Consider the following 15,678-nt stretch of genomic DNA (forward strand, 5'->3'; position numbering starts at 1 on the left):
TTTGTAGCCGGTGCCATAGCCAGACTGATAAACAAACACAGACTGGAAGTGAATTTCGGGCCAGATGCGTGTGCCCGATGAAACCGTCTATATAAAGCTTGAAGCATCGGTATCGGTATCGGTCGATCACCATGACAAGAAATCGGTACTCAGTATCGGCTGCAAAAATCCTGATCGAAGCATCCCTAATGTGAACTTCTATACAGTTTGCTGCTGATAACCACAGTCCTAAATCGTATGGTTTGTCAAGATGTGTCAGGGATCACTTTCCTGACAACTGGGATGATAAATGTAGAAAATGAATCTTGCATTCTTTGGAACCTTTGCAATACATTTGCAGAAACAAACAACAACAAAAATAGTGAGGGGAGTGGTTCTCCTGTGCAGTCTTTACTAAGCAGCAGAAGTAAACAGCTGCGGCTGTTGAGGAAAAAGTTTGGATCAGATCCGAGCAGGACTGTGGCTTGTCAGTTCTTCAGAAGCTCACTGCTATGTCCACAAACATCCCTCTTCACCACCTGAATGATAATTTCAAACTAGACTAAAGCTGACTTCAAGTCACAGCAAGGACTTAATGCTCCATCAAAGAGCGTTTCTCAGAAATCAGAAATTGACTGAAAAATCGGCTAGTGAGACTCTTTAAGTTGACTTTAAGACAGACCTTTTTCTGAATGATTAATATTATAGTGATGCACCAATATTTTAGCAAACAAAAATATTTTGGGGGGCCCGAAATCATTGACCAAAACGGTGACATTTAATTAGCGCTTCTTTGATGGCACATTTTGACTGTCAGTGTCTACTATGTGCACAACATAGATAAGCTACAACATGTACACGTGAGCTGTGTGGATGCTAGGTTGACAATATTGATTTATTTAGTTTTTAATCAATCTTCATTTTGATGAACTAAGATCTCTTAGTCTATGATGTTTTCATTTAACGCATTAACAAAACATTATTTGTAGTGTGCCTATTATCCAATGTTCACAATAAGCTTTGTGCTTTAAGCAAAGTCCAATAGTAGAGAGTGCGTCTCGGGGTTCTGGTGCTGTAAGGTCAAGGTGCTCTCTGGTCTAGGGTTTGTAACAGTCAATCAAAGAATACTTCAGAATGACCATGGCACTCTTGTGAATTAAAAAGCCTTTATTATCAAATGGCTACATCCAAGAAATCTAAAAACTCTGGCAAAGCAAAGCACAGCTTTGTGCTTTGTTACTTTTAATATGAAACAAAGACTGAGCTTTCAGATTTGGTCAATTTTATAATGAAATTCAGACAAGAAATGTCATATTGACTCTCTTTGGTGTGGTGTGACAGATTGCTGTAGCAATCTCAGTTCAAGTAGCAGTACAGTGTCCGTGAACCAGCCATCTCGTTGTTTACTGCTAGTTGTATAACAGAATAAAGTTGACCATCAGGTGTTAACAGAAACAGTACAACTCACTGAAATGTATCATGTCTTATGTAATCACTCATTGAGTGTTTCAAACAAGGAAAGTAACTTACATTTACCTCAGGAAAGCCATTCAATGTCCATTGCTCGTTAGAAAAAGGGGGGGGGGGGCAGTATATATTATATATTGCTAAAGTATATATTGCTAAATATATACACTGTTGTCTTCCTTATTCAATCTGTTTGAAAAGGTTTGTCATGAAAAGTTTTTATTAGTCAGTTTAAATGTTTATTTCAACAACAAATTGGAGTAGAAACATAATTATATCATTAAAAAGTTGATAAAACTGACTTGTGTGCAATAGGTTTCGTGTTTTAGTAAAAAAAATCATTTTGGTGCATCACTATTATACATTTAAGACTTGGATATTTCTGACTGCTGATGATGGCATACAAAAATACTCTTTCAAACATTTTCAAGTGTATTCATGTCATTGGATAACTTTAGAATTGAAAGCCTATTCAGAGCTCCCTAAGAGATGAGATCCCAAACCCAGATGGCTGAATAATGCCACTGTTGCTGTCGCAGTGAACTAAGCAATGGTCCTTTCCTTCAGCCTACCTCACTTTCTAATTTAAATTATTTTCTTCCTCCATAATTTCTTGACCTTGGCCCCATGAAGATGTGGAGGATGTTAAATTTGTCATCAACTATGACTATCCAAACTCTTCTGAGGATTATGTTCATCGCATTGGGCGCACAGCCCGCAGCACCAACAAAGGTACAGCCTATACCTTCTTCACACCTGGGAACCTTCGGCAGGCTCGTGATCTGGTCCGGGTTCTTGAGGAGGCTAGACAGGCCATCAACCCCAAACTACTGCAGCTGGTGGACACATGCCGTGGGGGAGGGGGAGGTGAGCATTTTAAATGAGCTGTAGTTGGGCATGCATTCAAATTTCAATTTGTATTATGTCCTTTGAGTGAAAAACTTAATTTCCAGGCTAGTCGGACACCTTTTGGAGGTAAGTTTCTTTCTAAATTTCTTATCACTAGCCTAATCCCTGGACTCTCACTGGCTACTTCCGTAGGTGGAAGGATGCGTTATCGTGGCAACAACTCAACCTCAAATAACCCCAACCTGATGTACCAGGATGAATGTGATCGCCACATGCGCTCTGTAACCGGAAGTAACAAGGGCAGCCGCAGCAACAACTTGAGCCGTGATGGAAGGTCAGGTGGGAGCAGCCGTGACGACCGTATGTCCTCTTCTTCTTACAGAGACCGCAGCAGGGATGGACGAAACAACTACAACTCGGGACCCCCCTACAACAGTGGAGGAGGTGACCAATTCCAGAGCTGTGGGGGCGGAGGAGGGGGGCAGTATGGCTCCAGAGGGGGAGGCTCACATCCAGGTGGGGGTGCAGGAGGGCAAGATCAGGCTGGACCTCCCCAAGGTCTGTTTGGAGCACCTCCACCAACTCCTCAGCCTGGGCCAGGTCTGCAACCACTCATGGCACAGCAGTTCCCTCCTCCACCACAGCCTATCATGGGGTTCATGGGTCCTGGCCCATACCCATTTGCCTCACCACCACCACCCATTCCTCCCCCTCCTAGAAAGTAGCATCCAGGGGCTTTGCTGTCTTTTCAGTTTTTTCTTTCTTGTTGTAATAGTAACCTGCCGTTTCCAGTCTGAAGTTTTGAATATAGCGGTGTAATACATGGTGTGCTCTTTATTTTCTGTTGTGTTGTGGTAGAAAAGGATGGCTTTGCATTAAATCAAGCAAGTGGTCCAGGGTCTTGAGTGAAGGGCTCCTGATCCAATACAATGCTTTATAGTTCTGTGGTTCTCAAATCTGGTCCCTAAAGCAAAACCAGTTAGGAACAATCGTTAAATATCTTGACTTTTTTTTGTGCATCTTCCCAGGTAAAAGAGTTCATCTTTTGATTAGTTTGTCAGTACTTATTGAGATTTTAATAAGATTTGCACCCTCCAGTATCATCAGTTTTAGACTTGCAGAATAATTCACAGATGGAGATTTTTTTTTTGGTAGGTAATTTCCAGTTTGAAAGCGAACGTCTCTGCATCTTACCTTAGCATACCACTAGGCACTTAGTATGCTACAGTATACCTTAACCTATACTCAATGCAAACGTTTAATTAAACCATTGTATGCATTACTATGTATGCCTATGATCAGGCATTACAGACAGCTACTATTGGGGATCCTGAACCGACTCAGTGGAATCATATTTGTTCACAAGACCACCTCTCTGATTGGAAGGAACCTGGAAATAAATATAAATTCTTTTTGTATAATCACTTTGTTTTACAGATTTTAATAAAAGAGATCAATTCAGATTGCTGTCATTGATGCTTGACTATTACCTCAAAAAAAAAAAGTGGGGGTGCAGGAGGATAAGATCAGGCTGAACCCAAGGCCTGTTTGGAGCACCTCCACCAACTCCTCAGCCTGTGCCAGGTCCGCAACCACTCATGGCACAGCAGTTCCCTCCTCCACCACAGCCTATCGTGGGATTTATGGGTCCTCATAAAAAAAAAAAACCGCATTTTAAACCCCAGAGAAAAAGAATAACTTTATTTCCCTTAAATACATATTTGCACTACATTCACTTCTCTGTATGTTTAGTCTCTGTATTAGTTTTTGGCAAATGTACATAATAGCAATACCAATATTATTTACACTTCATCAGGCTGGATAGACATTAATGATATGGAATGGAACGGACTTCATCACAGACCTTTAAATGTAAAGAGTGACACAAACTAGAATTGTTTAATTTGGGAACACAGTGATTTCAATTCCTGTCTACAGAGAATTCCTATGCAGCAGCATCCTGATTCCACTTAAATATAACCGAAGTACCGTTATTTAAATTACCTGTGTTATCTTGAGTACACAATTCTTCAATTATCTCTTATGGGGATGGTAAGGGTGAAATTATTCATTAAACTACTGCATTGAGAGAGCCCAGATTAGATGTGGAACCATCAGGGATTCACAAAAACAAAAGACAATCTCAACCAAAAAAAAGGGCAAACGCTTCTGTTACACAGCCAATTTAAAAAAAGCATAAACACAAAATGTCTATATTCACATAAGCATGAAAAAAAATAATCTGATTAGGCACGTACGGTAAATAAAAACAAGACATCAGCATGAAGTTCAAGAGCAGTACAGTGCACATGGGGCTATTTTAGGGCAATCGTAAATTAAGATGAAAAAATTACATTGAATGACAAGGGGCTATGTGATTTGTAATATATAGAGCATTTGAATTTAAAGTATTTCTTGCAAAGAAATTGATTTTTTAGTTGCCATTAAAACCACATGCAGCCTGACAATACAATCAAACACACACACAAAAAAAAGATCAAGAATGTGTGCAAGTGAACAAAACTTATTAATCAACAATGAAAATGAAACAATTAGTGCAGAAAATTAACCTGCTATATGCCATTACATCTGACAGACTCCCATTATCCCAATTCACACATGGAAATAATGTCCAAAATGACCACAAAACTCTTTAACTTTCAAACATTTAAAGCTTCATACAAAAGGCCTGACATACCAGAAAACAAAACAAAGCTGAAAAAAAGAAAGAACAACTGGAATTAAAAATAACGAGTTCATTTAAAGGCCTCATTCAGACATTAAGGAGAGGACAGAAGGATATGGACCAAAGGCAGAGTCATTGACATAGTCTGGATATGAACTGCCATAAGGAAGCAGAGGGGCCACTAGCAGGAAACCAGTCTGTTCTTTTAAAGGTTTCCCCAGGACTCTGGTGGAGGGAACTGCTCTACATCTCCGCTCTCATCGTGTGATTCTTGTCCTAAATCAAATGTCAGTTTGTATCTCAACCGCACCTTCTCCTTCAAAAAGAAAGAAAACTTGTATGAAATTATGAACTTGAAGAAATGCAATGTAATCAGATAATATTTGCAAATCAGCAACATAGACAGCCACACGTGTATGACATAAGTCACAAACCATAACCCTCACAGTTAGCAAGCTTTCCTGACAAATGATATCCACATTTTTTGCATAGGGCTGCAACAGTACACAAAATTAATTTCATGTTTCAGTACATACCTCAATATTGGAGTCACAGTTTGGTAACTAGAGAGAAAAATAATCTGTCTTGAAATTATTATTCATGTAAAAACAATGGCACAGTTATAAGTCTTCCTTTCACTGCCAAATGTCAGGTTTCAGATATAATTTTTTATTTTACGGTGGGGTTTTTTCCAGACAAATTGTGAGTGTGTCTACATAGAAACTGAATAGTAATTAATTTGATAACATAAAGTGACTTCGGCAGTGATTTTTCATACAGTACCTTATAAATAAGCGCAGTTTAGTTCTTGTTCCAAAATGTTTTTTTTTTCTCCATTTGGTGCACTCTGTCATTTTAAGTACCGTACTGAAAGCCCTATATCTGCATCCAATATATATGTACCACTGCAGCCCAACTACTACATAATATTCTCCGAATACATCTGTTTATTTACCTTGTGAGGGTTGGCTAAAAGCAGGACCTGTGTAATGGCGGCAGGGGGCAATAAAGGATTGAAGGCAGGTAAATCTGATCCCGATGGTGGCTGCAGCTTTACTCTCATAGTCTGCACATACATACAAGCATACAGCTTCAACACAGAATTCTAGAGAGATTGACTAGAGATGGATGATAAATAGAGCTACCTTAGGAACAGCCGCCTGGAATCGTACATTTGTGATGGGCACAGGGGCAGATGACAACATGGAGATTATCACCACTAAAACATCTGGCCGTGCTGGTGGAGAGTCTCTTGCAAAATGGAACAGAACTCGAAGGCTGTGTTTATCAAAGATTGTCACTGGTAACAAGCTACCTGTTACAGATAGGAAACAACAACTGGGTCAACACATCCTTACATTAAAACAACAAAAACAGCATTCACAATGTCACCACAATTTTCAGAGTATAGACAACTAAACATTTATTCACTCCTGTAAATCCAAACCATTTAATTTTCTTTCTTCCATGGAACACATCTTTAAAAACCGTACTAGTCACTCTTTTTCATACAATTAGTCCCCATGCAGACTGAGGCCTTCAGGCGTCAAAAAGAACATAAAGGCACAATAAAAGAGGTCCATATGATTGTTTGCCATGTTCCAAGTCTTCAAAAGTAATATGATGGCTTTCTGAGGAACAGACTGAAATGTAAACTCTGTTGATAACGGGCGTAAATTTCGTCTAACAGTTGGGGGGGACAATAAACATAAAATTTCTCAAGATAAATTTTTTTAAGGGGACACATATAATACAGCTAAAACTGTACTTGTAAGGATATGTACGCAGAAGAATGGCTTACTATTAGTGCAGTAGGGAGACCGTGCCAAATTAGACAACTTCCAGCTGTTGTGGTCGCGCCGTGACAGCGCTCGTGTCCGTTGTAGACATTACTGTCCGTCACAGTGTTGCCAAGTCCGCGGTTTTACTGTGGAATTGGGCAACTTTATCACTGTTGCCACGGGTTGTTTTTCATGTCCGCGGGTTGAAGCTACCCCAATAACGTGTATTTTAGACCCCGGAATGTGATTTTTTACTTGGGGACCCCCTCGAAACGCAGATAGTTTGGGCTAGTTTTCAGTAGCAATTGGGCGGGTTTTGTTATGAAAACCTGGCAACCCTTTCCCTCAAGCAGGTAACGTTATTATTGCTAACATAGCAGACTCATCGAAAATACATTGGCATCATCTGTATTAAAGAGAAAATAATCACAATCCGATGTTTAAGTGAATAAAATAGCCTGACAGCCTTACTTGCTGGAGTTCCACAACTATTGACTTTGTTCTCTCTCACCGGACTTGTGTGTGTGTAGGTGATGTAAAAGAGGAAAGCTGGCATTTGGACCAAAGCACTGTGAGGCAAGGAAGGGGGAGACTCAAAATGTTTCTAAACTTAAAAAACGCATTTTTGCGTTTGTGTTGTTTTAAAACATTGTTTTTTACAATGCACAGCGTGGTTTTTAATCATGTTTTTAGGGGGGGGACAACCCTCAGATTGGGGGGTCTATGGTTGATAATATTACTCTATTTTAAGCTGATAACTGCTGCAACCAGATTGAGTGAACAACACAATGATTCACCGCTACTTCTCTAATGAACAGACCATAAAGAGCTAGAATAGACACATTATAGGTAAAAGTGATCATGTGGCTCAGTCATTGTTTCTATTTACAAGGTTGCTTTACAAAACTGATTTGGAAAATGTGTTCATCTGTATTTTTAAGTTTAGAAATTAATTAAAGCAGGCTTTACCTAGAGAAAAACACATTAAAATAAATGACATTACACTTCAAGTAGCAGAGGAAATGGCTGTCGCTACACTACAGTCATGGCCAAAAGTTTTGGCAGTGACATAAATTGTGTTTTGCAAATTTTGCTGCTTCAGTATTTGTAGATTATTTTTCCACATGTTTCTATGGTATACTGAAAAACAATGATAAGCATATCGTAAGTTTTAAAGGCTTTTATTTGCAAAAAAATATAACGAATCAATATTTAGTGTTGAACCTTGTTCTTCATAACCTCTTCAATTCGCTCTGGCATGCTGGATACTAGCTTCTGGGCCAAATCCTGACTGATGGCGATCCATTCTTGCCTTATTAGGTCTCAGAGTTGATCACAATTTGTGGGCTTCTGCTTGTCCACTCGCCTTTTGAGGACTGATCACTGGTTCTCTATGGGATTGAGATCCGGGGAGTTGCCTGGCCACGGATCCAAAATTTCAATGTAATGATCTTCGAGCCACTTCTTTATCACTCTTGCTTTGTGACATGGTGCTCCATCATGCTGGAAAATGCACGGATCATCACCAAACTGCTCATGGATCGTCGGAAGAAGTTGCAAATTTTGCTGCTTCAGTATTTGTAGATTATTTTTCCACATGTTTCTATGGTATACTGAAAAACAATGATAAGCATATCGTAAGTTTTAAAGGCTTTTATTTGCAAAAAAATATAACGAATCAATATTTAGTGTTGAACCTTGTTCTTCATAACCTCTTCAATTCGCTCTGGCATGCTGGATACTAGCTTCTGGGCCAAATCCTGACTGATGGCGATCCATTCTTGCCTTAATAGTTCTTGGAGTTGATCAAGCTGGCAGTGTTTTTGGGCAGATTTATGAGAGAGCCCACTCCCTTGACTGAGAAGCAACCCCACACATGGATGGTCTCAGGACGCGTCACTGTTGGCACAACACAGGACTCATGGTAGCGTTCACCTTTTCTTCTCCGAACAATCGATTTTCCAGATGTCCCAAACAGTCGGAAGGGAGCTTCATCAGAGAAAATAACTGCACCAGTCTTATGCTGTCCATACCATGTACTTCCTGCAGAATTTCAGTCTGTCCTTCACATTTTTTCTTGGAGAGAAGTGGCTTCTTTGATGGCCGTTGTCCAAAAGTCTTGGCCTCACTGTGCGTGCAGATGCTCTCACACCAACCTGCTGCCATTCCTGAGCAAGCTCTGCACTGGTGGTGACACGATTCCGTAGCTGACTCATTCTCTGCGACTTTAACTGTGAACTGTATCCTGTCTGTCTGTTCCTAAATGAGATATTTGCAAACTATAATTTTTTTAATAAGATTTAAAATTTTCTACAGCCTTATATTCTGAAATTAAATTTAAGTCATTTAAGACTTTTTAAAAACTTTTTGTAATTGCATGGAAAAGAGTGACCAGCCCAATTTAAAGTTTGCTCAAAGTCTTACTAGGTTTGATAGACTCCAGGGGCACAGTCACATTCACCAATGACATGTCATCCTGAGGGGCAGAAGCTGGAGTGATGCCTGTTGGGAGCTGGGAATTCAGGAGAGTGCCTGGCTCAGAGCAGAAGGTCAACACAGGGCTGGGGGTTGTAGCAGTGTTGGTTCCAGACTTGATCTGAAGGTCTCGTAGTGTGGGCTTGGATTGAGACTGTAATTTGTCCCTGTTGAAGAAGTTTCAATGTATATCTGTTGCACCATATATATTTTTAAAGCATGAATATTAATCACACTTTTCCATAATTTTGCATTTATTTTCACAATAAACATTTGCATGCAAACATTAACAAGCAACCATTTTCCAATTATACATTCCAAAGGCCTTAAGAAAAATTATATTTGATATGCTTCGCTAAATTAATTTAAAAAAAATGCAAATAAGTATACATTTACCATTTGACTTGAAGACTTTCTGGGGGTAGAGACTGCTGCAGCAGGGTCTTACCCAACAGGTCTAACTCATCTAGGGAATTAGTGGATGTCACAGGCACAGTAACAAGTGTCTTGGTAGCACTCGCCTCTGGCAACAGCACTGCAGGGGCCGACATAACAGCTGCATCCACAGACTCTGATGACTAACAAACCCGTAATGTGTTATGGTAAGCAGGGCTCCATATGACATTTACGCAAGCCATTAACAGACTAGGGATGTGAAAATCTACACATTTTCATAATAGTCGGTGGGTTGTCGACTAGTCAGTCTTAAGAAAGACATGTATTTCACATCATGTTCACCACACTTTTTTCTAGCAACCCTCTACAATGTGAGTTAATCACTTACATATGCGACTAAATCTTCACTCTGGGCGACTAAATGATGTCTAACATTAGCCTTTGCCTAATAAATTCTTAGATTTTACTCTTTACTCTGAGTTGGAGGCTAAGTATAAGTATAGCACAGATAGGCCAATTTCACTCTCTGTCAAGCAATCTGTGCTATTTTTCAATTCATCTAAAGGATGTGCAGCGTAGCTGTATTTGACGTACTGTAAACTCAAGTGTGAAGGCGCACGACTCGCCGTCGCTATGCTGAGAGCACCGTTTCTCACACACACGCAAAGAAAGAGAGAGCGAGAGAGTCTTACATACCATGCAGAATTGATGCGTTACATGTAAACTATATAATTTGCATTCTTGTATTTTCTTGTATTTTTTTTATTTTCCTGTTCATTGGAATTCTTCAGCTTTTAAGAACAACCATAAGATACTGTCGGTTTCTCCGGTAGTGGACAGAACTAATGCGCAAACGGCATTCTCATTGGCTGGCGCTCGCCTATTATCGTCCCTGTTTTGATTTCAGCAAATCAGTTCGAGCGAATGCACACAACGTGATTCATATTCATGAACCCAGCATCTCATTATTCCTTAGTGCGTTTTATATTGCTATTAGTAGTAGAATTCGTAGTAGTATTATTATCTTATCAGTATTATTGTTAGTTTTTTTCCTGTTTTTTTTTACAGAAACACTGAATGACCAACAATATCTTAAGCACCACCACCAGTCCTAAGTTCAGTTAAAATGACAAATATGCATTCATTCATATAGTATATCAGTCTGGCGAGTAAACTAATAAATTTACTAACCAATGGCAATTCTATTGCTAAGGTGTGCGTAGAGGGTTGAATGGGGTGTTCACACTGACATACAGTATACTGTTCAAAACCTACCATCCCCAACCTCCTAAAAAATGCATTCTCTTAAGATGCATTTTTAAGTTTTTAACTAGGGGTTTGCATGACTAGTTGAATGTTTGATCTGCAATTATTACTTGAACAGTAAAAATACTACAAGAATTGTACTTTTTTTCTGGCTTTTTTCTGCAGCTGGCCTTATTGTTAACAGAAACGGTGACAAAATCTTAGTTATTAAATCAAATAATTCAAAACTTTTCTCATTAATTAACTTAATTTAAATAAATAACTGAATATTATTTTTTTAAAATACAATATTATTAAAAAATGCTCATCCCTATTTTTAACTAAAGCAAAAGTAAACCATTCTTTAATTAAATCCTGAATGGCACAAAGCCTGTTTTTAATTTGACACACCATTTTAAAACTCATGGCACAAGAAAAACAAAACAAAACAAAATGATTACATTTGTATTTGTACTAGGACTGTCAAATCATAACTCAAACTTGAACATTCATCAAATTTACATTTAAAAAAACTGCAAAAACTATGCATTCACATTTATGACAAGTTGCAAGCATTAAAACACCAATTAGCATTAAATATTATTTGAAATTGGGATATAAGTAAAGAAAAAAAATTCAGCCCAGACAGTCTGTTAACAGACGTGAGATTATTGACATGTTGTAAAACCTGCATACTACGATAAATACTGTTAATTAAATTAGAAATCTAATCTAGATAAATTAGTCAACTAGCTGCTTGGTGGATAACTAGTCAACCATCCTGGCACGTCCCTAAAACATGATTACAACACAAATAGATGTAACTGATTATTATCGTGCTCACCTGAAAAGTATTCCATGTCATGTCATCTCCAGGTTGAGAAGTTGCCAGATTAGAATTGACTTCAGTCAAGCCTGAAACAGTTACAAACAAACATGATAATGTTAGGTCACACATGTATGCAGTCACAACACTTAAAGAGTCTGAAAAGTTTCTGCTGAGTTAGCTTTCTCCTGAAACACAGTTTACCAAACCACTCCTTTTGAAATAATAAATGGCCAGTGGCCTAAGACAGTCTCCCTCAGCCAGTGCCATCCAGACAACTGTCAGATGTCTGAATGCATTTGTTGATCATTACATGCTACACAAAAAATACATTTAATGGTTTGAATTGGAACATTGCACGGAGTTGGTCCCCACTAATTTTTTTTAAATGTAAATTCCATTATTAATCACAATTACAATATCAAAGGAAATAATCTAAAATTATGATTTTTGTCCCTAGGGGCCAGCTCACACAGGATGCGTATCTGCATTAAAACACGTCTTAATACCTCTATGTTGTTTAGTTTCATTGATTCAGTCTAGCTGAATTTTGTTTTATTTAATTTGTGAATCGACTATATACAAAAAAGCAAGCAAAAATTTCAGCGCAAACTCACAGAGATTTACACTCACAAAAACTATTGCTATTACAATCAATGAAGTTGACGTAGGGATTTCAGAAGCGAAGACCAGGAAACTCTGGTGTATCTTCAGCAGGAACGTGCTGTGGCAATGCAGTCATCAAAGTCTGATTCTGCACATTGTAGTTTTCTATACACAGGGTTCCCACTCTTTCATGAACACCAGATTCAAGGACTTTCAAGGACTTTTTAAAGCACTATTTATTTTATATCAATCACCTATCAAATTCACACCCCGGCATTGGCCTATAGCATCATAAAAGACCTCTTTCCACTTAACATTTATATAAAAAATTTCAGAGTAATAATGATGTTTTGAATGTGTAGGTTTCATAAATTTAGACCGTTTTGAGCAGTTGTGTTCAAAGGAATTTATTGAAATCCATTGAAGTCAATACTGGTCATAATATACAATTGCTCAATTATTGATAAAAATATATTTTCTTGCATCAAACTGGTTTTTGCTGTAGTTCTTGTACAAAATTTAAATTTGAAAGAATTTGTAAATTTTTAAATTAATAAAAAAGTGGTTAAATGTTGTAATAACATGATAAACCTGTTAACATAAAAAATGTGCACATTCACAGACGTTAGTCATTAATAAATAAACTTAACTCAAAATTATTTTGTAAATCACTTTTTATTGTAAATCTCATTTTTCATCTTTGACCTAGAGGAATGCAGCTGCTCAAAACTTCAATATTTTTTGGGCGGTCAAAAAAATGTAGCGTGGGTCCCACCAACCCGCAGTCCCGAGATTTGGTGCATACAAGAATGGTGGAGATACATAAACATGTGTTTACACAGTGTTTGGTTGTACACCGATTACATTACTTGCCTACCGCGGCACCGTAACTACTGTTGTTTTTTAAAAATATAAATTTAAATAATTTAGTTCAGCTGGGAAACGTACTCTACACTAAACTGAAAGCGTCTGCTCTGCTCCAGAGTTGCCAGGTCTGCGTGACAAAACTAAACCATGCCAGTCAAAAACAGCCCAAAACAGCACAATGACCATATAACAAATATATCAAAACTCAAAATATGTAATTTCCATGCCTAAAATACATTTGAAGTTCACTGTTATGTACACTGATGAAAAAAAAAAACAAAGGCTCAAAGGCTTCCTACCAATGGCCCTCCTTCACAAAACTTAACTTACCATCTAGCACAGTTTTATCATACGTTGAATGCTAAATGTTTCAATACAAGCATTTCAGTCAAATGTAATTTATGCAGTATTTCAAAGCTTCAACCCACGGGCCACGGGGAAATAAACCCATGGCAACAGTTTAAAAGCAGCTCAATTCCATGGAAAAAAACAAGGACTTGACAACCCTGCATCCATACACAAGCTGCAGGAGTCAGATATGACTGATCACGGTTGGAGAAAGATGACTGACAATGGTGGAGGATTTGCTGCTCGACAGATCCTGAGCTCATTGACAAATATCTGATCTTGTAATATGTGCTCCCAACCCTCTACGGACACCTTGGCAATTGAATCGTCATTGGCTAGTAAATTTTTTAGTTTACTCGCCAGACTGATATACTAGGCCTATATATATATATATATATACGGGGTTATGCAAGAGAGAGGAGGTGGTTTGGGAAAGACAAAAGTATATGAAACAAATAAAACTGTTTCCAGTGTATCCAGGCTAGTGTTAATTTTGTCAGCTATTTTTAATTTAGTCTTGGTCTTAGTCCTGTGTCAAATGTTATTTTTAGTTTTTATCATATTTAGTCAAATAAATGTCTGAGAATTTTAGTCTAGCTTTAGTCAGAGGAAACTGACACATTTTCGTCTTACTGTATAATGGTTATAATGATGAAAAAATACATATTTTGCTCAATTTTAATTGCAATGATTGTTGTCATTTGAGAAATTTATTTTTACATTTCATCAGAAGTTGCTCTTTCACCAATGAGCACAAATCAATAGAATATCGACTCGTATGCATGGTTTATTTTACCTCATCTAATGTTAGTGTACAGATTTATAACAGGACATCAATTAGAGGCTAAATTAACACCAAAGACTTCAGATTATCGTTGCCAACTTTACAAAAAGATTTCAATTAAAGAGAACATATTAGATTTAATATGGGCTGCTTTTGGTGCTTCACACTCTTTTGTCATTTTGGTGTTTCAAGAATAAGGTCCAAGGTTAAGAATACGCTAGAAGTTACTTAAATGTAAAATGTTTTTCTCTATTTAACAACATTACAATAGTGAAAGACGACTTCCATTATTGATCAAGTCTTCCCTCAGGTAGATAAGTCTACATGTTTTCTTACACGGCTGGATGTTGGAGTCATGAAAAATAATCACGTTGTTTGCATTCGCCAAAACAGATTTACTGAAAACAAAAAACACTGAGGGTGACGGTAATTGGCATTAGCTCAAATCCCACTCGCTGTGAAGCGGGAGCGACCAGCCGGCAGAGGATTCCGCATCGTCTTAAGCCTTCCTCGAACAGTTATATTCACGATTTGTGATTTACTTAACGCACACTGGTCATGCGTGTGAGGGGGCTGTGACTGGATGATGACAGGTGTTGGTAATCATTCTTAAGTGTCGTGATCAGTGTAGCAGTCAATAAACGGGACAAGGGAGGTCACGTACAGGACAAATCAATTAGGCCCAATATTTGGGACGTCCCGGCTAATACAGGACAGTTGGCAACCCTACTTCAGATATACACTCACCCTGTCTACATTATGAAAACTGGTGTAACAAAAACCTACTCTCAAATATTATAACAGAGAAATTATAGTATAACAAACAATAGTAATTCCAATAATGTTTCTCTTTTAAAACAACGTCAAAAAGACTTATTGCTGCACAGAGGTTGCGTAAGTAATGTTACAATCCACAACCACTATCGCAAACAACACAGTCGAGATCCATGACAGAACACAAACAGGCTGAATGACTTTCATTTAAGCAGAATACCTCAAATGGAGATCGCTGAACTCCAACTTACTTGTACAGTACTATATGTCGGTGTTTTCAGATCACGGCGCCTCCGAAAGGAGAGCGTGTGTGAATGGTTGCCAGATTGCATAAAGCAAAAAGCCGGGCAGACCCGGCAGAGTTCGTATCCGTTTAACAGAAAAGCTCTGATTGGGGGATTTGAGGTTTGATATCTGGCAACAACAAACATGAACGCTCGCATAATAGAGTCTTGTACAGCAGTCTGAAATGTTTTGGCTCCACTTTTTTCAACAAAAATGAAAAAGTTTTGGTAAAGTTTTTGTTCTTTTAACTACATTTTAGTCTCGTCTTTTTTCGTCAACAAAATTGCATGTTGATATAGTCTTAGTTTTT

At 38.1% G+C, this 15,678-nt stretch overlaps 2 protein-coding genes across 4 annotated transcripts in view; one reads left to right on the forward strand and one right to left on the reverse strand.

The window, feature by feature from the left end:
• Positions 1–3,756, forward strand: part of LOC107710154 (probable ATP-dependent RNA helicase DDX17) — a 17,901-nt gene extending 14,145 nt beyond the window's left edge. The window contains exons 9-10 of the mRNA XM_016514883.1: positions 2,080–2,313; positions 2,488–3,756. Of these exons, the coding sequence (XP_016370369.1) occupies positions 2,080–2,313; positions 2,488–3,020 (767 nt within the window). The 3' untranslated portion in view covers positions 3,021–3,756. The remainder of the gene's footprint in view (positions 1–2,079; positions 2,314–2,487) is intronic.
• Positions 3,757–3,979: 223 nt separating this feature from the next.
• The window catches only part of LOC107710174 (ADP-ribosylation factor-binding protein GGA1-like), a 51,107-nt gene continuing 39,408 nt past the window's right edge, over positions 3,980–15,678 (reverse strand). For 2 of the 3 annotated variants that reach the window (XM_016514919.1, XM_016514921.1), the window contains exons 12-18: positions 11,723–11,793; positions 9,634–9,815; positions 9,187–9,404; positions 6,127–6,296; positions 5,937–6,047; positions 5,518–5,544; positions 3,980–5,297 (exon numbers count right to left, since the gene is read on the reverse strand). In XM_016514919.1, coding sequence (XP_016370405.1) covers positions 5,187–5,297; positions 5,518–5,544; positions 5,937–6,047; positions 6,127–6,296; positions 9,187–9,404; positions 9,634–9,815; positions 11,723–11,793 — 890 coding nt within the window. In that variant the 3' untranslated portion in view covers positions 3,980–5,186. The remainder of the gene's footprint in view (positions 5,298–5,517; positions 5,545–5,936; positions 6,048–6,126; positions 6,297–9,186; positions 9,405–9,633; positions 9,816–11,722; positions 11,794–15,678) is intronic. The other variant, XM_016514922.1, reaches the window with a different exon arrangement.

This window comes from Sinocyclocheilus rhinocerous, unplaced genomic scaffold (genome assembly GCF_001515625.1).
Source record: "Sinocyclocheilus rhinocerous isolate Xijiao unplaced genomic scaffold, SAMN03320098_v1.1 scaffold447, whole genome shotgun sequence".
NCBI classification, from domain to species: Eukaryota; Metazoa; Chordata; class Actinopteri; order Cypriniformes; family Cyprinidae; genus Sinocyclocheilus; species Sinocyclocheilus rhinocerous.